Below are 25,207 nucleotides of genomic sequence, written 5' to 3' on the forward strand. Positions count from 1 at the left end.
TTTATAAAAATAAAAGTATACTAGAAATTTTTATTTAATAAATATAGAATTCTAAGGAATGGACAGGATATCTGTGCATATGTATCAATCACTTTTTTTGTAGAATTAGGTAAAAAAAAGAAAATGACATAAAATGGAAGATGAAATTGGAATAAGGGCTTCTCAAAAAGAACTAATGCCATTTAAATTGCATTCAATAAAAAAAAAGGGGGGGGAGTAAACAAACGTTCAGTTCTGTTTAGACTATCAAAACTCTTCTAAGGTAACTGAAACACAGTGCATAATGTGGTTTATATTCAAAAGGCCCAGGGAAGAATGATACTCCTTTCTGTTCTCACTGGCCATAGCCTCTTCTCTTTCAGTTTGATATGATAAAGGTAAACTTTCTTGGTTATGATTCTTTGCCTGAGTTGGTTAATTCATATACCTGAAAAGTAAGGAGTTTCATCACAGTGTTACTTCCTTCTGCCCTGTAAGGTCCATGAGGTTAGCAGCCTTGTGCTCCATGTGATCCCTGTCCACAGCAGAACCCAGGTGAGCTGTAGCATTTAATGAGTGTAAACAGAATGGGTATTAGACACAGAGTTTTGGTCTCCTCATGTCCAAGTAGCTGTTTCTTGTTCTTCCTCTGCTGCTCCCTCTGGATTTGAGACTTTTCCATCCAACAGGGCTTTTTTGAGTCTTCTCCAGAAGATGTGCCTCCCCAGAACATTGTCCTCCCACTCCAGGTAGGTGTTTCTGCTAAGAAGGCGATACAACTCGACCTGCTGCCTCAGCAAGGATTTCTCTACCTTCTCAAGGATGATGAAGATGATGCCAGAGCGGCTGCTCAGAAACTGCCATGTCTGAGCAATCTCATATTCAAAGATACACCATCGGCTCTGGATAAAGTGTTTAGACACCACCACAATAACTTTCCGGCTCTTGTGGAAGCCTTCCTGGATGATGTTGGCAGCAATGGCTACACCAGGAATAAAGTCTCTGTAGTGAAGGCAGAGCTGAAAGCGGGGTACTCCTTCTTCTAAATTCTTTACAAGCTCATTTCTCACCCAGTCCTCATTTTGACTCGAGTAGATCACAAACGCATCATAGATGCTTTCTCCTTTGCTGTACTTTTTACAGCCAGCAATAAGCATCAGGTGAAAATAGAAGTGGTATATCAGAAACACTACAGTGGATACCACAAGCACACTGACCACCGACACACTGATGATGGTCTTATACATATAACAGGTAGAATTCATAAAATCCAACACTAGAGAGGCCTTCATCTCTACAGGTGTTGCACATGTCATTTGTTCAACATTCACCAACAGCAGCATCTGGTCCTTCACCCACTGCAGGAAGTTCTGATGTTCACATATACAAGCAACAGAATTATTGGTAAGATTGAAGAAGGCTAGACTCTTTGGAAAATGTTGCAGTATTCCTATGGCTGTCTCTATGTGATTGAAACTGCAATCCAGAGTGCTGAGGGAATACAATTGTTTATAATGTGATGGATCCAAAAAAAGTAGGTTGTTGTGACTCATATTTAATAACTGAAGTCTATGGAGTGTATCAAATACCCCCAAAGATATCTGTTCCAATTGGCAGTTAGAAAGATCCAGGAATGTCAAGTTTGTTGTGTTTGTAAAGACATTTGAAAGGGTGTTGTCTTTGAAAGAATTGCCAGCCATTTTTAAGGTCTGGAGACTGGTCAAGCCAAAAAATATGCCATCGAAGTCAATTTTGGTGTTAGTATAAGAGATGTCAAGGTAAAGGAGATTTTCAAGGGATAAGAAAGCCGAGAATTGTGTGACCTTTTTTAAAGTGGAGTGCTGAAGATCCAAGTATGTCAGCTCCTCTAGACCCATGAAGTTGGCACTCATAGTGATGACACCATTGAAGCTCAGGTCTAAGTGCCGAAGGTTGTTTGTTCCCAAATCAGAAGAAGAACAGCAACTGCTAAGGCTGAGGGCATTTCCACTAAGATCTAGAAATCTGAGACTTGGCAAAGTCATTTTTTTAAAATTGATACTCCATTTGTTGGTAGTTAAAGTAAACTTTTTAAGAAAAGTTAGTCGCAGAGTTGGAAACTGCCTAAGTTGACATCTAATGATGGATAAGGATTGCCATTTGAAATAATCAGGAATATTTTCTGGGTGTTCTATGTATACTCCTGCCAGAGACATTGCAGAAACATTTGCCAAGCAATTGAAGTTAACAATATCTTTTGAAATTTGATTTACATATGTTAACCTGAACTCATCAATGGTTATACCACATAGTCCTTCCAGGACAGAGTTGTCAAAACTTTCTATAGTCCTTTCATTTTTAAATTCTCCCAAGATCAACCGATGGACGTGTAAACCAGCCAGGTTTTTAAGGCACATTTTCATTGTATTTGAGCTATTAAAATTACTTCTTAGAGTCAGTTCATGGAGCCTAATTCCCTGAAAGGCTTGGGGTTGAATGAAGTCAATTGGGTTTACAGACAAGTCTAAAGAGAGATTGACTTGGGGATTTTCACGTAGAAACTGTAAGTCTCTGACAGAAATAGTTTGAATATTGTTAGAAGAAAGATCGACATGTTCTAGATTCGTCAGATTAGAAAAATATTCAGGTAACTTAGAGGAATGTATAAGATTATGAGCCAAATTGAGTTTCTTTAAGGTTATAAGCTGTCCAATAGGGAAGCTCTCTAAAGAGGCCAATTTTGTCTCCACAGCCACCAGATTCTCTAAACTTGTTAGCCCAGAAAAACTTCCTAGGGACAAATTCTGGATAGGGTTTCCTGTCAGTATCAAGGTTGAGAGCTGGTGTAAGCCATACCATGCCTTGTCTTCAACTGTCTCAATTTCACACCTATGGGGAAAAGAGATACCAATTACATATTTTTGCTTTAAAAAAACATTCTAAGAACATAACAGTCCCTGCCACACCATGATACAAACAGATATGCTATACCATTTTATTGTGAAGAAAAAAACTATACATAGCAAAGCAAGCAACAGTGATGTGAGCAGGAGATGAACTCTGCAGATTTGGCATTTTCACACCTGTTACAGTGATAATAAAGATCATATCATGTAGGGTAGCAAATTCATTAGAAGAAAATCAATTCAAGACCAATAACTAGGGCACATAAAGACTGTTGAATAGGATACGTAGTAGCCTTAGATTAATTTAGGCATTTCTTTCCACACATAGATGTAATTTTACATCTAATGGGTGTAGGCAATATGGGTGGTCATTATTTGTTAGTCATGACAAATGTCTGGTGAAAGCCAATTTCAAAGGCATAAATAATGACACATAGGTGTCAAGTGTCAAGAATGGCATTAATGTTTACAAAACTTAACTCATATATGAAGGCTAGGTATATTGAATCTGTCATTATCACAGGTAAATGCTAATAATTGGTGACACGAGTAAGTTTTATAGATAAAGAAGAAAATGGACTGTGAGTGTTTGCTCAGAAGATGAAAGCAGACTACATTGAGCATAAGTAAATGGGAATTTCAATGATAAATATGAGTAAACATGAAGAATAGGTGAAGTAAACAGCAATCCAGAAGCTGTAGTAGATAGCAGGCATGCCTCATGGAGGAGCCACAACACAGTCTTTGTGGCTGCAGGACAACATGAAAACTGAGGAAGACTAATACAATGGTGTGGCATGAGTGTGTTGCAAGTAAAGTAGAGACTCAGAAGCTCAATGAAACATTCTACATTTTATCCCAAGAAAATGTAAGCTGTATTACATAAGGCATTTGTAGAGAAAATCTAGCAACAGAACTCATATTCAGACAACAAACAGTGATGCATGATAGACTGCATCACAGATGTATGCTAGATACATTTAGCAAATATGTCATTTCCAAATCTAACCCAATTACCTTCCCTCACTTTTCCTATTTTCTTTGGAATATCCATAGGGAACAAAAACAAAATCTTTTTTGTCTGTGATTTAGTTATTTATTGGGAATTTGACAAAAGGTGGGGGTGTGTTAAAAAGAATATTGCAAGAGAAAGCCATGTAGCCAGTGTTAGGTATCTTTACCCTCCTCTCTCCCTGCACGATCTTGGGAACCCATTATTTTCTGTGACTTTCCATCTTCTCAATTTTAATGAGGCAACAAAGTTTGATTCCTTCTCAACTTCCCGCTTTCAGTTATGATTTTATTGCTCATAATCATATACATGTATATGTAATCATTAAATCATATATATATATTTGTGTGTGTATACAATATGAGTGTATATGTTATATATAGCCATATGCAGCAGAAAAGGAGGTATATCTCTGTTTCTATTTCATAATATTGGTCTCATAACTTCAGAGAAATGGAGTGATAGAGTGAAAAGACTTTGAGCTTGGAGGCAAGAGATATAAGATTGACTCTAGTCAGATAAGGTAAGCAACACTGCTTTAGATAAGTCTCTCAGATTCTTCAAAACCCAGTTTTCTTAGCTCCAAGAAAAAGTATGCATATTTCTAGAAAGAAGTGATGGCAACCTGGTCTAGAACAAATTAATTTTAGGAGCCCCGTCTAGTTCTTACCCATTAATATCCCTGGGGAAAGGCAAAGGAGTAGCTTGTCTGCTCTGCTGTAATGCAAAATATCCTGTAAGATAAAGGAAGAGGAACTTGCCTTTTCCCTGAGCATGCATTCAAAACCTTTAAGGAATGTTCTTTCATTATATTGTAGATCAATGCTCAATTATACAGGATGAAAGGCTATCTCCTCTTTATTAAAAAGAAGATTATTTTGTTTGTTTTTTACTTGCCTGCCTTTCTCAGTTCCCTTCCAATCTCCCTGGGATAACTAAAATGTACAATTTAATAAAGTGATTATGGTAACATGTTTTTAAACTCATAAAATTCACCAAATACTCCCGTGATCACTGTTTCTAAAGGCTTATCAGGATGATCAAAGTATCTGAGCCTACTTCCCTATCCTAGCCCAAGGTCATTTTCCTGTCTGAAGCCTACTTCCTTGTTCTGGCCTAAAATTTACATTCCTGTCTGAAATTACTTCTTTGTTCTAGCCTAATATTTTGGTTCCTGCCTGAGAATACTTCTTTGTTGTAGCCTACGATTTAGATAATCTTTCCTTTAGTAACTTTTCACCATGGAGTAAGGTTTATCATTTTCATTTAATAGGAGTGAAGACTGAGACTCAGGGAAAGTTACATGCAACAGCACACAAAATTGTAAATTTTGGAGAAGAACGACTCCACTGTGCTTCTTCTAACAAAGCAGTTGCCCTCTACCTTTAGAATGCCCTATCAACCCCAAGTAAAGAATATTATACATTTTTTTTTCTAGTTTACTAATGTTTGACAGTATGGTCTGCCCTGCAGAAGACTTTTAATATCATAACCTTTATCTTTATCTAGAAATTTTAGAATAAAAATATGTGAAACATTTCTGTCTTTTTATGATTATTGCAGAAAATAGGTTTATTATCTACTTCCACATTTAAGGATGTCCTTTATCATTACAATCCACTGATGTAAACTGAAGCAGAGATGGAAGGTTTTCTCCCTGCTGGCTAGCTTTCAGCAGAAAGGTGCCATGATGGGTGGTGGGAGAGGAAAATCATTACAGATCTCTTCCAGCTATGAACCCTCTGAACTATAACACAAATCTGCCAAGCAAGATGTGCCCAGTGCTGAAATGCTGGCATAACTAACTATTCTAGAGATAACAAACCTTTCTTGAATTAGATTTTTGTTTCATCCCACAGGAGGCTATCCAAGGCTGGTATTGTTTAACCTGGTCAAAATTGTTGATTAGAGAAGTCTATGACCTTGATGTTTGGAATGTGGACAGGGCAATGATTATTGTTTAGTTAAATATTTCTCATTCTCTACCCTCTTTTCTACTTTCATTATTTCAGGTATCTTGCATACCTTCTCACGTCTTAAAATCTTTCCTGATCCTCTCTCACACATAATACAGAAGAGCCTCTTCTAAAGGACACGATGTGTTGCTTTTATTTTCACATACGTTATTACTTACTGTTGTAAACCACAGTGTTAGCATTAGTTAACATTTGTTTAATTTCTGCTATGTGCCCAATAACAAGGACAAGACTTTAACTTATTAACTTGTTAAAGAGGATTTGATCCTGCTTAATAACTAGGAGTATGGGTTTTGTATGTACAAATTCTTTTTCTATAGCTTCGATGTACAACATAAAAGATGTGGTCCGTATATATCTAATAAAATAGTTTAAAATAATGTAGAAGTTAGAACTGCCATTAGACATTCTTATCCAGCTATGCATCAAACTAATACCAGATAAATACAAATAGCTTCTCCAAGGATTTACAGCGAGTAGTAAGTCTACCGAATAGATGAGTGAAGGGAGTTTAGTTAGAACCATCTAAGTTTTCTGAGCCAAGAATGCAATGATACAAAAATAACTACTTCACATTCGGCAGCACATAAAAGCTCATTTCTTACCTGGATAAATCCAGCCACCGAAGTTCTGAGAAATTGGAGAAGCTATAGCTTCCTAAGATCTTCAGGGGATTGAAGCTCAGATCTATGTTCTTGGTTGAAGAAGGGATGTCGTCAGGGATTTTGCTGAGATTCTGATCCATGCATTGGTAGGTAATATTAGGAACTACCTATATATATATATATCACACAACAAATATTATTTTTCCAACTATGTGTATTCCCACTCCTCTCCAAAGACAAATAATGGGGTGACAAAACTCACACATACACACCAGTTAACATACCATACACTTATCCATTTACTCATCATGATTTAATTTGTTTGAAACAAACTCTCATATAGCCCAGACTGGCCTTAAATTAGCTATATAGTCAAAGATAACATAACTCCTCATCTACTTGCCTCTACCGCACAAGTCTTGGCATTCCAGGGATATGACATCACATCTATCCTTCTCCAGTCATTTATCTACCACGTCATATTTATAAAATGTTTTATTCTACATATCAAGAAGAAAAAAATATCCCCTGCATTCTCAAGGTGTTAACCTTCTGGTACAACAAAAATTATAATTAAATGAGAAACAATAGAATCAGGTGTTAAATGACTCTCAAGTCTGAACACCTTGGTTTCATAACAAATGTTTTGTGCCACTTGGTACAAAGTTCATCTTTTTTTATTATTATTCTCTAAAATTATAATTATATATATATTTGTGTGTATTAATTATATATATATATGTGTGTGTGTGTATATGTGTGTGTGTGTATAAATGTACACATATAAGTACCACCTGTTCTGTTTGTGTAATATTACTCATAAATATGTTTTCAACTCATATATATGTTTCACTTTTTGGTGTTTAGTAACCAATTGATGTGCTCTTCCTTGGGGAAGACTATTTTTCCTACTCTCTAAACACAAATCATTACAGTAAATCACAACCAATCAAAATGCAAAAATCTGGAGCCCAGTACCAAGGGAAACATTTACAACTTCCATACCTACAGATCAGGGGTTGAAAGACTGTAAGAGACAAAAGGTCATGAACTTTACTGTAATACTGTTTTTCTTAATGTCAAAAGCTACACCCATAAGGTCTCACCAACATGACAGACTAAACATGAGTTGAAAGTGGACAACAACTAGACATGCTACCATGGATGGAGTAAGAAGTCCAGGAGTCCTTAACCCTATAAAAAGAACTAAGGAATACTGAGTGTGGGACAAAGCTTTGTTTGTTTGTGTGCTGGTTTGATTTTATAATATCTTCTGTGAACATCACTACTTTTATGTAAAATACATGTATGTTTGTACATAATTTTATGTAAAATTATTATCATTCTAACTAATTACCGTCATCACATACAGTCATATGGAGAGTACCAATAAGGAGGTACAGAATTTCCTAGCTAATGCCCTATTTTTGACAATTGCTTTCTGTTCCTAGGCTCATTGACCTTCCTAGTTTGGTATTGGAATCAGTGGGAGTCTTTGAGTGCCTGGATTCCAGTGGTGGAAAGTAGTACTAAACATTTAGTGTTTGTCTCTCATAGTCTCTACTTAATTTTATCTGTTTTCTCACATTTATTGTGAACCCTAAACAATAAAATTCCAAGTTATGTCATAATTATATGATTTCATCTACAAAACACTTTGTTAAACCCAGTAAGTTTTTTTTTTTTTCTTATTTAAAGGCAATATTCTCAAGGGCTAAATGAGATCAGAGCTTATCTCAAAGCATGCATTAATTAAATTGATAAATATTAATGTTAATTTTCATTGGGTACTATTGATTCCTTGCTGCATATTAACATTTACTTACATCTTATATGTTTGATATTAATCTTCAAAAAATCCTCTAAAGATGAAAATAAAAGAGATGGGGCAATACACATATAATCAGAAGATGCGCACATATACAGGCTTCTTCACACATATCTATCTAAATGTTTCTCATCATAAAATCCTTGCAGACAATGTATCTAAGAAAGTAAGGTGCCAAACGGAAATTCTTCTTTCACCCTCTTTTATTTCCTTTACAGGTTTTGATGACCAGGCAATTCTATTGCCTATATAATTATTTTACAAATGCTTTTCCTTTGATCAGTTGAACCATGAGGTTTGATGCTCTGATGATTTTTGTTTGCTATTTTGTCTTCAAGGCACAGAAAGGTGCATGGTGACCTCTCAATGCTCAGGAGACATTTATTGGATGAATGAATGATAAATATTGTGTAACTGATGGGACAGAGGTCCGCTTAGAGGTCTGCGCTTAATCCAAATAGTAGGATTTTTTTTTTTCTGCTAAAGGACATGTTACAAAATACATGTTACAAAATTCCGGATGGTGCCAAACTCATAGAACCAGGTAAGAGAGAAGCAAAATAAATAAGACCTACAAAAGCTGCAAAACTAGACACAGATTCTAGATTTACAATGGGAAAGCTGAGCAAGAAAATGTGTGGAAAAGGAAAAAATATGTATGTCGTAAGGAGAAATGAACATAAGTAAACAATAACGAGTAGGAACAAATGCAGACAAACTGGCTATCAGGCATAGGAGGAGAGCCTTATGTCATGGAGAAGCCACAAGCAGAATATGAGGTTATCAGATGGTCTCAGAAGTCATTCTTTCATTAGTTTCATACGTACAACATTTACAAGTGAAGACTTACTATGATCTAGGTCAGTGGTTCTCATCCTGTGGACTGTGACCCATTTGGGGGGTCAAACAATCCTTTTACAAGAGTTTCATGTCAGTTATCCTGCATATCAGATAGTTACATCATGGTTCAAAACAGTACCAAAATTATAGTTATTAAGTAGCTACAAAATAACTTTGTGGATCAGGGTCACCACAACCTGAGGAACTGTATTAAAGGGTGTCAGCATTACGAAAGTTGAGAACCACCAAGAGTCATTCATTGGTGGCATGCTAATCAAGCCATCAGTGATCCTACCTTTTTGTATTTTGTGTATTCTACACAAAGGGGAGGATAAATTGTGGAAAAATAAAAGAAAAAAAAAGTACAAAATGATATGATCAATGAAAGAGCATATGTAGAGGCTAAACAGAAAAATCTACATGAGGCAATCAAAAAAAATCACCCTGAGGAGATAGTTATACAGAGATGTACTTAAAATAAAAAAATAAATTCTGAAATCCAGGCCCCACATTGCAGTAATGCAGCTATAAAGCCACACACAGCTTTGAAACATGAAACATGCATAAAATAAATCAAAATGTACAGTAAACCAAAAATATTGCTGAATTTCTAATAGTCTGTCTTAAAAACTGAACATAAATATCTTTATAATTGCTTAATTATATTTGATTACATAAAAATATCACTGAAACTAATCTCATCCATTTACTTTTAAATTTTCAATTTGATCAATAGGGAAGTTTTAAACTATATATGGACATTCCATAATTTTAGCATATTGATCCCTGTTCTAGGTGAGGCACGGTGTGGGTAGGTATGTTAGGCAGTGCCGAGGCCCTGTGTGATGTTCTAAAGAGTTATTACAAGTGTATAAAGGAGTAATTTGATAAATCTAAGCCCCTGAACCAATAATAACAAATAAAGAAAAAATTAAGTGTGGTTATAGAAAGGACTATAAATTAGGAAAGCCGTCTGTAATCACCCCTGAAGACAAGGCCAAGGGCTCTGAGACCTGGCCTACAGAAGGAATAGGCAAGCTTTGAGAGTTGACAGAGCACGCCAGACATCAAGAGCAGCGGGATTTTTTTCTCAGTGTAGCATTGACTGGAAATTCTATCTCTATCAACATAATTAAGAAATCAGAAAGCAAGACACTGGCATTGTAACTTCTTTAAGTTAACCGTATTTTTCCCATGTGAACACCATGTGTCTTAACTCAGTGTACCTGTTTTGTGCTTCTGAGCCTACCTCACCCTGAATTCCTTCCTTGTTTGCTCAGTTCTATTGTGAGTTTCTAAGATAATTGCATGTGGTCTGTGCAGGAGGAAAACAAGAATGAGTCATGGGTCAGATTACTCACTCCTCAGTAGTCCACCAAAACGGGACTTAGCTGATGTTTTACATTGCTCTTTCTCTGTCTCTCTCCTTCCTCCCTCCCTTTCTCCTTCCCTCCCATTTCTTTATTTTCTAGAATAAGTTGTAGGATACTGATATCCCGGTTAGAAAACTCTTTGGTGTTTTGTTTGTTCTGTTGTTACGTTTTTTATAGACATTCTTTCCTTTAAGAAAAATTTTACATTTACTCATCTGTGTGTGGGCTCAGGCATACACACACCTGCCAAGGCAGACACTTGTAACTCAGAGGACATCTTAAAGGAGGGAATAGTCTGCCTCCAACTTGTGGGGCTTGATGGTTGACCTCAGATTGGCAGCTACTGACCTTACCTGCTGAGCCACCACTTCATCTCTCAAAGATGCTTCTTAAGAGGCAGAAATGACAGCTACCTTCGCCTGATTTGGAAAGGGAAGGAATGGCTACTAAAAGCTGAGTGTCTATAGTTCCCGCAGAAAGCCCTGATATTAACTGCCAACTTACATTTTTCTAGTGATTACAGTCATTCTTTCGCCTTGTGAATACTGGCCTCAGAGACGTTCAGCAATTTCTTTGACGTCCCTCTGGCAGGTCACAGAACAATGACTTTAAACTAGTTTTACTAATTTCAAGTCCCTAAATCATGACTCAGACTCCATAAATGGAACAAGACACTCCTGGCTGCCCGTTTGTGCCCTGAGTTAACACTGAGGCTTTTTGTTGCCACAGCTTCTGAAGTTTTTTGTTAGTTTGACTCCTTCGCAAAATAAACTTACCAGAACACACGGAGGAAGCTCTGAGCTGAGAACAGTTTTGAGAGGCTAGCAGGAAAGGGGGCTATCATCTGCGATCAAGACACATACCTCTATGCAGGGATTCAAGCTTCCCAGTCTCAGAAAGGAGAAGAACAATGCCATGATCACAGTCCCAGCCAGGAGCAAGGGAGGCATCATCCTGCCATTTTCTGCAACCAGTGGAGGCCGTGAGAAAGCATGACGATCTGTAACTGGTGGCAGGGCAGAGTTCCTGGGGCACCTGCCTCTTCTTTCCCAGTGGGTGCCCCTCTGCAAGTACTATATTCAAAGAGGAAGTGAGAGTGCCAACCTTAGCATTCTCACTTTTGTTTTTGTTCTAGAATCGATCTGCCCTGTAGCAGGAGGGAAGTTATAAGACTGACGAGTAGAACAGGAAGGAGAAGGCGTTTGCTGACCAGCCACTGGAGGAACAGCAAGAGGAAGCTGGCTTTCATCCCAGGAAGTCATCTGACCTCTGGGCTTGGTGCAGGCAGGGAACTGGCATGAAGCAACGTCCTCATTCCTTCTTTATTTTCAACAGAGGATGCTCACTGCTCCAGCTAGACTTCTAAGTCTCCTAGGAACTGGATGTTTCAGATGACTGGAACACATTTTCTCACAATGCTGAAGATTAAAACCCTGGATAAAGATGTCAGTTGTTGTGTCTTGTGCCCTGATCTTTTCTTTTAACTATGTGTATAAGTGTTTGTTCATGGGGGATGGTTATTTCGTGTGTGTGTGTGTGTGTGTGTGTGTGTGTGTGTGTGTGTGTAAAAACTAGAGCTCACATTGAATGCTTTCTGCAGTTCTCAGTTCTCAATCTTTTATTATTATTAATTACTACTTATTATTAGGAACAGAAACAGAGTGTTTATTATGAAAAGGAGAACATTCCCAAGAATAGGAGTGTGCTAGTGAGCTGTGGGACCAACTCAAGATGTTCCACCATAGTTTTGGAGCCAAGGTCTCTAACCGAACCTGGTACTCATTCATTGGCTACACTGACTGATCAGGGAAGTTTTGAGATCTCCCACTTGTACCGCTTCTTCCCAGTGCTGGAATTATAGATATCAGCATTCAGGTTTTTGTTGTTCTTGGGGTTTTGTTTATTTTCACTTTGTTTGTTTTGTATTTGTTTGCTTGTTTGTTTAACGTGGTTACTAAGAATCTGCAGGTCTTCATACGTGTGAAACATTTTATCAACTGAGATATCTCCCTGGCCCCTGACCTCTTTTTAAAAATAGTAGGTTATATTGTATTAAGGCAGACGCATAAAACATTATTTTATTTTAATTATCTCATTAAATTCAAGTCGTAGGATGAGTCACTGGGAGATGAATTTTCAAATTGCAGTCACAGAACCGGACACAGTCTATGAATTTTGGGGAAGAGTACCTAATTCTACATGTGCCAGGTGCTGGTTAATAAATGGTGAAGGGATTCAGAAGTTACTGAAGTCAAGTTCAAATCGGATGACTAATGACCAGGTCAGCTTTTTTCCAAGTGATTTTACTTCCTGAGCCTTATTTTCTGCACTGTAAATCTGAAAATACTTTTTACCCCTTTTAAAAATATTCACCTTATTTGACATATCTAAATACTAATATTTAGGATACTTATTCTTAGAAAACTCCATGGTTCCTCCTGAATTATCTGCAGACTCTAGGCATATGGAAGCTTTCCAGGAAAGCTTCTGATAAGACGATGAATACCAGTAACCTCCACTGAGACTTCAGAAAACTGACCTGCAGTAGGAGACTTCCATCCCCAAATTTCACTTTTCACTGTATAAAACTGAAGAACCCTGCAAAATGAAATACAGCCTTCAGACCCATTGAGAGCCTGTGTTCCTTCACTGTTCTGATTCAAAGATCAGTCAGCTTCTGAAGAGAAGAAAACAATGAATGACACCACCAATTCTCCATTTGCTACTATGAGAGTGAAGGTATAGAGTTGGGGAGATAGATTATCAATTAAGAGCCATTGCTGCTCTTTTGAAGGACAGGAGTTTGCTACTCAGCACCTATATGGTGTCTCACAACAGTCTGTAACTCCAGTTCCAGGAATCTATTTCTCTTTTCTGGCACAAATGGACAGGGCATATGACATGTACACAAAGATGTAGGTAAACACTAATATATACATGAAAATAAGTAAATCTTTAAATAAATAGAAAATAATTACATTTATCTTGTATGATTGAATAAGGTTAACCATAGCATAAATTCTTATTATATCCCATAAGAGATAACTATGGTAATTATCAAAACTGTGGGTAATATATGGATAACCATACTTTCTCAAAGATTTGCTGTAAAGCTTTGTCTGGGGCCATGTCTGGGGCAAAGCAAGTTCATATATGTTTCTGATTAATAAAAGGATAAACATCACTGAATCTATAGACATCCCAAAGGTATGTCCTAAGCACCTCAAATGTAGTTTAGTTACAGCTAAGCTGCAAAAGAGTAAATCACCATGAATCAGTTCATATTCATTCAGCTATTCCTTTCAAGAGGCTCTGTGGAGCTTCTTGGCCACCAGTCTAAATTCAGTAAGAAATCCTGTTCCTGGAGAATAAAGTACAAAGTCATAGTAAGACACCCAAGTCCTCCTATCTTCCACATGACAATACATGAATCTAAGTACATACATGGGAATATGATACACACAATCAATCAATTTAAAGGATAAAAAGTGAAGTCTAGCTTTTCAAAGTTATTCCCTTCCTGATCTATTAATCTCACTACATATTAGAAATTGTGCCAAACTCTGGAAACTTCAAATATAAAATAATTCTAAAATGAAATCCCTCATTTTTATCCATCATTGACTATGTATGTCCCTTGCCCTAGGCCAAAGCAATACATTGTAAGACAGTCTTAAAGAATCTAGACTCTCATCTTCTGAAGTCTGAACTTTCTTAGCACCCCTTATCTTCCAATCAATGTCTGTAATACACTTAAAGTAGAATATGTCTTAACTGCAATAGTAATAGTGCTTGGACCTCCAGCTTTTCCTGACACTCCATACACACAAACACTTCAAGTAAGGACAAAATAATCCTGTGTGATAATTAAGGACAGATTACTGATAAGTGTGTCCACTCCTAGGATGCGCACGTTCTTTCTGGCTACCATTGGATAGGAAGCCCCTGAGTAGTTAAAAAAAAAAAAGCCTAAGAGAAAGAACAAATAATCCCTTCTAAATTATGCCTCATTGATGCATATGTTTTTTATAGATCTTCATTGGGAGCTCTCTTAACTATGGTAGGAATAATCACGAGAGTGCCTTGTGTAGGTATTTCTTTCTTATGAAAACCTAATGATAATAGTACACTAGCATGTACTAAACTTAACCGGAGCATTAAAGTTCTGTCAGCATCTTCTAGAAAACATACGAAGCACAAAGTAGAAGACAGAAACCATAAGCAGTCATGGTTTATTTGCTTAACCTCAATAAACATGTAAATGTGGTTTTGCAATGATTGATGCTTAGCTACCATCATGATTTCAGGTTTTATACAATGAAGAGTGGACTGAGTAGGAAGCCATTTAGTTTTCTACATTATTATTATGCAGGAGATTCAACAGAAGACCTACAATCTCTTAGTCAAAGGAAGAGTTCCATCTCAGCCAGAGATGTGTGAGCATCTGGCCAAACTTGGCAGATACTGAATATTCAGTAAAAAGTAAAGTACAACACATAGGACCACTGTTAAATTAATATATTTTCTATGGTGACATAACAGATACACATAACACTACCTATATTTCTTGCTCATAAAATGGTCGGTAAGATTATTAATGGTTTCAAATAGGATAGCAACTATTCATGATCAGAGACTTTTATTTAATTGTGCTGCTACATTTGATGCATAACCTTGGATTTTTCTGCAAGATCTAAAAGGAAGAGGGAAGCACATTCATATTTGTAACTAGGTTTACTTTATCACCACTGATGTGCATCAGTTGCTTTTTCACTCTGTGACTAGAATTTGCACTAAGACTTCATCAGTTATAAATGGGTATTTCCTAACCTTTCCACCTCCAGTTGCACTTCAAGCATGTGCGTGCAGGCATGTGCAAGCATGCATGCTTGCATGCGCATACACACACACACACACACACACACAAATGAGAGAGAGAAATTGCCATAAACTGGAAAATACATTACACAATGCCAATGATGTACTGTAAATAAGTTAAATAAAATTTATTTTCATCACTAAAACATATATAACACAGTCTTACAGCCTGTAGTTGCCCATTTCGTGATGATTAAAAGATTGTGAGAATAAATAATCACAATAGAGTTTGATACAGAACATTTTCCTTAGCTTGTCATTTATTAGAATTTTAACTGATTTTTTCCAACTATCTAATATTTCTGAGTTTCACTTTGCATCTACTAACATCTATCAGTTCACAATGGGCTTTCTGACTGATGATGTTCTGCAGTTATAGTTGACAGGAGTATTAGTTTTTTCTTTGTGGTAAATAAAAGTACGTCTTACAATCAGTAGAATGCTGTATCCAATGGAGAATTATTTGTCTATAGAGAAAAGTAAGTTTCTTTTAAATAAATGAAAACACTGGCTAAACAGAAAAATTGTATTTTTCAGGGACCACTGTCATAAGCTAGTCTCCTTCGTGACTTTGCCTGTAGTATTGTGGTCATAGAGAATAATAAAACAAAACAAAAAAAAAGTGAGAAGCAAACAAGCTCTGAAATAGAAAATTAAGAGCATATCACTATGGCAAGAGCAAAACTGAATCCCCGAGGTGAATGAAGAAAGTTAATTGCATTGGAAGGGTTGTTCTTCTCTCTATGTAATTTGCTGGACGGTGTGGAAATCATTTCCTGATACACACTTCAGTTTCTTGAAACAAGCAGAGATCTCAGTGTTTCCTCCACCATTTTGAAACATATTCTCTTTTGTTCTTAGATTCTTATTTCCAATCTCTTATCAGTTAATATGCTGGGATTCAATATTTTTATGGTATCAACTTCCCTACACTAAGCATTCGAATTTATTAACATTGTTCAACTTTTCCAGTTAGGCATCATCAACTTCACCTTAATTTTCACACAACAGGTATCTGTCATGTTCTAGGAAAACTGTTTTCCATGCCCGCTAGGCTCTCAGATCCTCTGAGACAACAGCTGAATCTCTCTGCCTCTGGTATTCCATGTCCATCACAGTGTTTGATACCTTGGAATTCAGTAACAATGTTTATGGTAATAACTTTGAAAAGCAATAGTAGTTGGTTTATATCTCATTTTATACATTGGCCAATAAGATATAAGCCAGTGAAGACTGTGTCTGCTACATCCCTAATGTTCAGCTGTATCTGCCCAGCATAAGTTCTTAGTACACTTTGAGTTAAAGAAGGGGAATATTCTTTACAATTTTTCCGTGACATGAATACTGACCACTATATTTCTCCTGCTTTTCTCAATTTCATATAAGCAAGAAATATTTTAGAAAACAACCTATGCACCCCCTTTTTAAGAAGGTGACTAAGGATAAATTCTTAGGAATAGTCTCTGAGGGAACAATGGGCTACACTTGCATGTCACACTATTGTGCATCATTGTGAATAGTACAAAACCAGGTAATTCACGATGTTATGACATGCGTTTTGCAAGGAAATTGGTGAAGGAATTAGTAAATTGTTTTACTTATCAAATTCTGCTTAATTCCATGAATGAGCCTCTCTTTTCCCACCTTACACACTGGAAAAATACGGGCATCTGTAAGTGAAAAGGCTGGAAAAAATGATGCCCAAATATTCAAATTTAATAAATTATGCACAGAACACAGGAAAGTGTCTAATAAAACTGCAATGCTAAGTTCAAAAGCTACATAGCTAAGAGAAAATAAAAATAATATCCATTTTGTGTTCAGTCAATGGAATATTCTCACTGTTTATCTGTTCCCCCCACTCCCTAGGTGCTTTGGGGCTCTGAAACTAGGACATGACACCATGGGCCCAGCTGCTCCAGAGCCTCTCCGCTCTCCTCAGGCATTTGTTTTACTTTTATCAATCATAAACCCTTAATTCTGCTGCTGCCCCAGCCCAGCTGGAGAGCACCTGCAAGAGGACTGACCATTTAAAAATCTCTATGGCTGTGTTTCCATCGTCCCTAAATTCTTCACCTTTGAAGTTGCTGACAGAGGAGTTTGAAACTAGACTCAGAGCCATATGGCAAAGCTGAGGGGCAGCATATGGCCACAGATTGCTCAGTGCTGATCTCCAGCGTCTTTAAGCTCACCTTCCATCACTCTTTACACGGGAGGCAGTGGCAGTATTGGAATTCTGCACACTGGACCATTCTTTCCTTCATGTGGAAACAAGAGACTCATATTTAGCATCCAGGAGAAACTAGCCCACGTTTTTTGAGCAATGATAAGGTATGGAGGGAAAGAAATATCTATACTATTTCTTTGTGATCAATGGGAAGCAAACAGCTTGAGATTAATTAAAGTATAATTTTTCTCGCTAGAAATGTGACTTTGGTCAATCTGAGAAGACTTTACCTAAATATCTAGGGTATAGTCATGAAAACTGCAGCTGACAAAAATCTACCCTGTACAAACCTGGAGCATACTTATATACAGTAATACAGAGGGATGACAAGTAGAGAGATGAGAAATAGAGGAATGCTATATTGTTTATTAGTGAAGTGAACTTTTTAAAGATGAGTGTGTACAAAGTAAAATCATCAAGAGATCAAATATTAATAATCAAAGAGAAAGGAGGCATCTCTGAAAATCACTCACTGTCAACATCACCATTATTGAAATTAAAAAGTAATGTAGTTGTGTTAAAATTATGAAAGGGATGGAATACTTGGTAGTCATTTGACCACATTCTAACATTAATCCCTTAGAGAGTCAAGTATCAAAATAAGTTTCTTTGATACAAGGCTGTGGATTGCAAGCTGAGATAACAAATGTTATACTTCATTCTGAGAAACATCCCTTACTACCTCAGTGGATCTGGATATTTGCACTCTCAATTTGTTTTTTTTTTTAACTGTTTCAATAGCTACATTACCAAATAAAGTATGGGTGATTGACCTGTCAGTAGTAAGGCAGCCTAGAAAAGAGCTTCTAACCCTTAGTGGAGAAAAAGTAAACACTCAATTCTTGGCAGCACAAACCCAAAATTTAGACTAGGAACAAGTAGATGGAGGGAGGGAAACAATTGAGAAATGCTGACGTCCTCTCCTTTCCCAATAGACAAGTAGTTCATAAGCTAGAAGTTAGATTTAGGGGTGGGGAGAAACCTATGTCCTTAACCTCACCTATCCAGTGTTTCAGTGTGTCTCACCAATCTGGGAGAACTGGGCGATTAAATTACTATCTTGTTTCAGGTGCTATAAATTCTTGCTATTCTCACTGAGTTTCAGAGGATTCTCTTGAATATATTTTTATCATTAGCCATGTGCCTTTTTGGCTGCCTAGGGAATATAAATATCTATTTGTGGATGTAAAATACTATTCATTGTTTTCTATGAGAAACTTATCTGTGGATCACCAAGCATTGCCATAGCAGGAGTTGAACTCAGATACAAATAATTTTTTACCAATAAGTTAATATCTCAAATTATGAAACTAGTGTTCATAAAACAGTAAATGAGAAGACAATATAGAGTACTATTAAATATACACACATACATATTTAGAGAGTATGAAAGAGAGATATATAAATGGAGAAAAACATTTGAGCACAAAGTAAGAAAAACAAGAAAAATACCATGGGAAATAAATTTCAAAATAACCATAACTCAATATAACCATAACTCAAGCTGAGTTTAAAAGACCTTGAACGTGCAATATTGACTTTCTCCTGGTGGTCATTCATCAAATAGTCACTTGTTTTCTGACATAATTTAACTGGTTCGTTGTTCTTATGCTGTGCATCAAAAGATGGTACTAAGGATTAGAGAGACAGATAGAGAGACAATTAATTTCCCCTTTCTCTCCTTGAAGGATTATCTCCAATGCAATCTTCTGTAAAAGTCTTATGTACTTAAAAAGACTTGTCTCAATTTCTGTTCTCTCTCTTTTTCATTCCCCCCCAATAATTTATCTATGTCTTTTTACTGAGTTTATTATTCATTTATTTCATGTAGACGTTCTTGGCTTTCTGTTCTCTAATTTTAATTGACATCCTAGAGGACCAGTCTACAGCATTTCTCTTCTCTTTGTCATTATAAAGTGGCAACCCATAATCCTAATAAGCATATATAAATTTAAGTATTTTCTTCTCCAGAGGGCTACTGGCAGAATTTTGTAGTCATACTGTCATTTTTCCATAGGATTGAGTGCTATTGAATGATTCTATTGCAACAATGAGATAAACAAATTTGGAACAAGAATGAGATAATCAAATTAAAAACAAAGTAAAACAGAGACTTAAGCTTGTAGAAGAAAGGAGTGAGAACCAGAAAGCTAAAATCTAGTTTCATGGCTTGTATAGACTTCAAACATAATACCTATATTTCCACTTTCATTATTTCACCTGTAATCTAAGGGTATAGCTAAGATTATAGAGAATTGGCCTGCACAAAGACTTGGTTTCTATTCTGAACACTGCAAAAAGCAGGTGTAACAACCTTTGTAATCCCAGTATTCAGAAAGTGTAGGCAATAGGATGAGAAGTTCAAGGCCATTCTCTGATTCAGTGAACTTGAAATACAAAAGCTCCTCATTTAAAAAGAAATCATCGATAAAGGAATGTTCAAAGCTTCTAGCATGCTAAACAAGGAATGTAGTGATAAGTGTAAAGTCACAAATTCCCAGAAAGTTTACATTTAAGAACGAAGCAATTTTAATTAAATAAAAAATATTGTACAAAGAGAAAATGACTAATTCTATAACATAACACAGACCATGTCAGCTTTGAAAACAGAAAAATTAATTTTCTTGCTTCGATTACACTATCAACTCAAACAAATAGCCTATTACTTAGAAATGTTTATTTTTAACAAGTAGAGAATACTGAACATAACATCTCAGTTCAGAAATTCTTCTGCCTCCAGAGTGTTAAGCCTAGATAATTAGATTAGTCTAACCTCAAGAAGATGCTGCTGCTCCACAGGTCCATGGAAAAGTCTGGTATAAATCTATAAGAGAACCTGACATCTCAATAAAATAGATGATGTAAGAACAAAAGGACAAGACACTAAGATGATTGACTGAATAATTTTAGGAAAGAGGTAATTCAATTGCTTGTTTGCACAAAACAAAATCTTCATTGAAGAAAGGGTTCTCAGAAGCCATCAGCTCAAAATGCAAACATATAAAATTACAATAACAAATGATTCAACAATAAAAACCATCCAATTTTTACACAGGGTGATTGAAAATTCAATATCTAATTATACAATGTAAATTTTGGACCCTTTGGACCTTGCCCAGATCACAGAATGCATCACTCCTGATTTTATCACGGAGTATCTCTACTAGGCCAGACTTCTAAACAATTTGCCAGGAGCAATCGTTGCCAAATGCCAATAATATACATGAATCTATTAACATACTGAAGAGAAGGTACCCTTTAGGAAGGGACTAGGAATATACACACATCATATCTGTAACTTGAACTTCTGAAAAAAATTAATCTAGAGACTTTCATCATTTATTTTTCCTTATTTAGAAGTAAGAATATATTTCTAAGGAAAAAGAGGAGGAAGACGAAGAAGAGGAAGAGGAGGAAAAGAAGAGGAAGAGGAATAAGAGGAAAAGGAAGAGGAAAACAATGATGACAAACACTTGTTTTCCTCCCTAATCTAGTTAAGACAGATTTTTGAATTTTTGTTCAAATGTAAAATAAAATATTATAGTGAGGCCAATAAAATTAATATGAAAGATTTTATTCCACTTGAAAAATATAGAAAAGAATGGGAGAATGACAGAGCAGAAATGCCAACCCTCTACCCTCCAAAAATAAATTCCAGAAATTAGAACACTTGAGATTTTTTTTTTTAAATTTCTTCTGTATTGTTTGCCAGTGGAATGAACTTAGGCTAATGATATATATTAATCTATTAAAATGGAATAACAAGTATTTTCTTTATCAAATTCTTCAGAAGAGAATATAAATATCATCTAGGTTAGAGGCTAACACATAGGAAGTTTCTTAGATATGCAAAATATCATTTTCATCTTATCCTTTTGTTCTTTCCTTCAAGTTATAGAAGAGTGTTTTATAAATGTAACATTGGTTCTGGATTAAAAAAAAAAAAACATTGGTGTATCTACGTAGAGCAAATAATGTTGTTGACTGATAACTGATATTGTATGAATTTTCCTATTTTATATTGTTTGGCATTTTTTCTGTTGGTTGCATTCCAAGCTATTGGTATCTAGAAGATACCAAACATAATAGAAGAAAGATACTAGCCCCATTGTCAGGAGTCTTGATGGTTTTCTGTTTCACTTGAAATAAAAGCCTCACACAATCTTCCTCATTATCTTCTTTATCAGCATCACATAATATACACTATGTATTCATTGGGCTATTGGCAATTTGATAATGTTTCTATCATCTATTTACTTATTTGAGGGATTAGGCATGTGCGTGGCATGCTGTACACACATGGAACTCGGAGACCTGCTTTAGGGACTGAGTTCTCTTCCTCAGTCTTGGCAGCAAGTAACAAAACTTGCTGAATGACTTGAATAGCATATATTTACCTTAATCCTTTTTTAAAGTTTTATTTATTTTCATCTCCTTACCAAATTAACTATCTACACCATACATGAAATTCTCAATACTTCTTGTGGTAGTTTGAGTATGCTTGCTTCAGGGAAGCTGGTACTTTTGGTGTGGCCTTGTTGAAGTAGGTGTGGCCTTGTTGGAGAAAGGCTGTCACTTTGGGAGTGGGCTTTGAGATTCTTCAAGCTGCCTGAAAGCCAGTCTTCTCATTTCCTTTGGGAAAAGGTATAGAATTTTTAGTGCTTTTTCCACCACCATGTCTGCCTGTGTGTTGCCATGCTTCCTGCTATGATGATAATAGATTGAACCTCTGAACCTGTACACTAGCCCCAATTAAATATTTGCCTTTATGAGAGTTGCCTTGGTTATGGTGTCTCTTCCCAGCAATGAAAACTGTAACTAAGATAAGATAACTTATCTTATCTTATCTAAATATCATTTTACAATTGAAAAAGTACTTTCAGATTTATGAACTCAAAGGAATGAATACTCAACATTCTTAACTGTGATGTAAAATTTAAATAGCTGCTCCACTATACAAATTACTTTAGAGAGATACTACCTGTCTATTTTTGTCATACTGATTTATTTGTTAAATTAACTAACATTCTCTACCCTAGATAAATACATGGAGAAACAATGGAATGGAATGGAAGACAAAGAATTCAGATGATGTTAACAAAAGGAAAGAAAAGAAAACAAAACAAAAGAAAAGATTTGTACAAAGTTTTGATATTAGCTTAAACGTAAGGCAGGTAGCACAATGTATGCTGCCATTGAGCTGTACCAAATGGAGTTCTGTTCCTTTATCCTGTATTTAACAATGAATTTTCAATTGATTGAGCAGATAATAGATCCTCACTGAATCTTCTTAAATTTTTTTTCACAGAAATTTGAAAGGTACCCATCCACTAAAGAGCTAATGTAAATGAATTTCACAATGTTGGCATTATGATACAGGCTAAAAGTAAATTAATTAAAGTTAATAATATGAGTCCTTGGGAAGACAAGTAACACATGTAGTTCTCGGTGTGCTTTGTAACCTCAGTAGTGGAAATAGTCTTCTTTACAAAAAACTACACAAAACATGCTTCTTAGAAAATGGATGAAATGTAGTCTTTGATCTAAGATTATTCACAGAACTTAATTTGGCCCCTGGTTGACAAATTATATTTTATCCTGATGAATACTACATTTAGATAGCTGTACAAAAGAAATTTTTAAATCTTTCAACTATCCTGGGCTCTGCATTGATTCTAATTTCCTCTTTACCTATATAAGCCTATAATTCATTTCTATAATATCTATTATTGTGCAATAGTATTCAATCACTTGGACTTAAATTTTCCCATTTCGTATTTGTAATTTTACCTTTCCATTGAACTAAACCTTGTTCAAATTAAATTCCGTCTCTTATTCCTTATAGCATAGCAGTTGTAACAGTTGTCATTCATAGAGCAGGTAGAAGATCACTGAGAGTACACATGGAAATTTACTTAGAATTGTGTGTTGCACATAACTCTAAAGTATAGTTATTATAAATATAAGGTCTGTCATTAATCATATCATGTTTTCTCTCTGTCTTAAAATACAACCCTGATATGCTATGCACTCAACATGCCAACACTGACCAAGTGGATGCATTAGTGCTGACAAGCACCTATCACATCTTAGAGATATGCTAGGTGTTCTTATCCATCCATTACCAAAATGGCTGCTGTCTTCATTAAGTACATTGAGAAACTATTGTCTAAAGACACAAAGGAAGATGCCAATAAGGAGTGAGTGTGGACAGAAGGGCACATACATATTTACTTTTTCACCCCATTGGTGGTGACTGGAAACAAAGAAGGGCTTTACATTGTCGGCATAAATATATTAATCTATATATTGTTCACATCCAAGGCATTCATAGTTCTGAATAACTAAACTAGAAGTGTCTGAATCATTCTTAGTTCTAGAACAATGTCATTTAAGTCCTACTTTTCACTTCTTACATGCCTACATTAAGTGGTAATGTTTACATGCTTGCCTTAACTTGACCCAATAGAGTAGATAGGCTTTGATATCAGGCAAATTTAAACTAGAATTCTCATTGTGAATTATCTGTAGAATTCTTAATAAAGCTTCCTGAATTAAAGGAACCCACATATAAGCTACTATGGAAGAAAGTGGATTCAGGGGTATATGATATTAGAAAAATAACTTTCTTCCTTTTGAGACTATTGGTTTTCTGAAAACGATATGTCTGGAAGTATGATGGTATACACTTATACTGTAGTAAGATATCTTCCTCAAAGGGGACTGGACATTTACTTTATTTTATATTTTTGCTAGATAAACAATGGCTGTCATTTGCAGATAAAATCACATTAATGAAGAGTCACTTTCTTTGTGTTTAAATTTGCCTCAAACTGAGATTATTAAGGCCTCTGTTGCATGGTTACACTTATAAGAATAAGAATGCATCACACTGATTCTGAATTTTGGTCTCATTTGTTTCTGATTTCCCCAAGTATTTGCTGAATTTAAGAAAAAGAAAACAAAACAATATAAAGTCCTGAAGGAACCCAGTGTGCTTATTCCTGGATAAACTAAATCAATTATCATATAAATGTTTTCAAAGAATTATTGAGGAAACATAAAAGGAAAGTAAGGAAGGATCACAAATTACACCTGACTTTATGTCTTCATATGAAAAAGGAACTTTAAGTTTTCAAAGGTAAGGATGCATTGGAATTCTTTAGCTTAAATAATTTTAATACATGCATTGATAACGGGGTCTAAGAAAACATCCTAAAATTTATCTTAGACAGACAATTGCACACACACACACACACACAGAGGCACACAGACACACAGACACACAGACACAAACACACTCCTCAGAGTCAGGGCCCTAAAATTGTCTGTATTCCTAGGGGAAAATAGGTAATTAACCCAAAAGGCAACGAACATTCAGAGATAATTACCGGTAATACAAAGGCTCAAGACTTATGATTAATAGCGATAGATTCCATGGAGGTGATTAATAAAGAGGCAGGCACTATAGAGATAATGCACGGATGATTAATAATGAAATTCTCCTTGGGCCTTGAAGGAAGGAGGAGGGAGGACTAAGGAGTTTGTCTTTCCCTATAGCTGTTACTAAAAGGTCTGTTTGGCATCCAAAAAACAGAGAGACT

General features: G+C 35.9%; 1 protein-coding gene across 2 annotated transcripts; it reads right to left on the reverse strand.

Annotated features, from left to right (window-relative positions):
- Nucleotides 1-232: 232 nt before the first annotated feature.
- On the reverse strand, nucleotides 233-11,722 carry Tlr4 (toll like receptor 4). Of its 2 annotated transcripts, XM_076934797.1 has the most exons (4): nucleotides 11,362-11,722; nucleotides 8,284-8,319; nucleotides 6,458-6,624; nucleotides 233-2,847 (listed from the first exon to the last, which is right to left on the reverse strand). In XM_076934797.1, exons 3-4 carry the CDS (start codon nucleotides 6,595-6,597, stop codon nucleotides 597-599), a joined length of 2,391 nt encoding a protein of 796 aa, XP_076790912.1. In that variant the 5' UTR covers nucleotides 6,598-6,624; nucleotides 8,284-8,319; nucleotides 11,362-11,722; the 3' UTR covers nucleotides 233-596. The 2 variants fall into 2 exon arrangements, with proteins under 2 accessions (XP_076790912.1, XP_034359943.1); XM_034504052.2 differs by lacking the exon at nucleotides 8,284-8,319.
- Between the last annotated feature and the right edge of the window lie 13,485 nt (nucleotides 11,723-25,207).

This window comes from Arvicanthis niloticus, chromosome 5 (genome assembly GCF_011762505.2).
Source record: "Arvicanthis niloticus isolate mArvNil1 chromosome 5, mArvNil1.pat.X, whole genome shotgun sequence".
In the NCBI taxonomy this organism is placed as follows: Eukaryota; Metazoa; Chordata; class Mammalia; order Rodentia; family Muridae; genus Arvicanthis; species Arvicanthis niloticus.

Bases quoted from the DNA above. Each gene is read 5' to 3' on its own strand.
- Tlr4 (XM_034504052.2), bottom strand. From the start codon at position 11,451: ATGATGCCTCCCTTGCTCCTGGCTGGGACTGTGATCATGGCATTGTTC. The intron at 6,625-11,361 runs GTATGTGTCTTG...ATATATATATAG, and splicing joins GCTTGAATCCCTGCATAGAG to GTAGTTCCTAATATTACCTA. The intron at 2,848-6,457 runs GTAAGAAATGAG...TTTTCCCCATAG, and splicing joins CGGTGGCTGGATTTATCCAG to GTGTGAAATTGAGACAGTTG.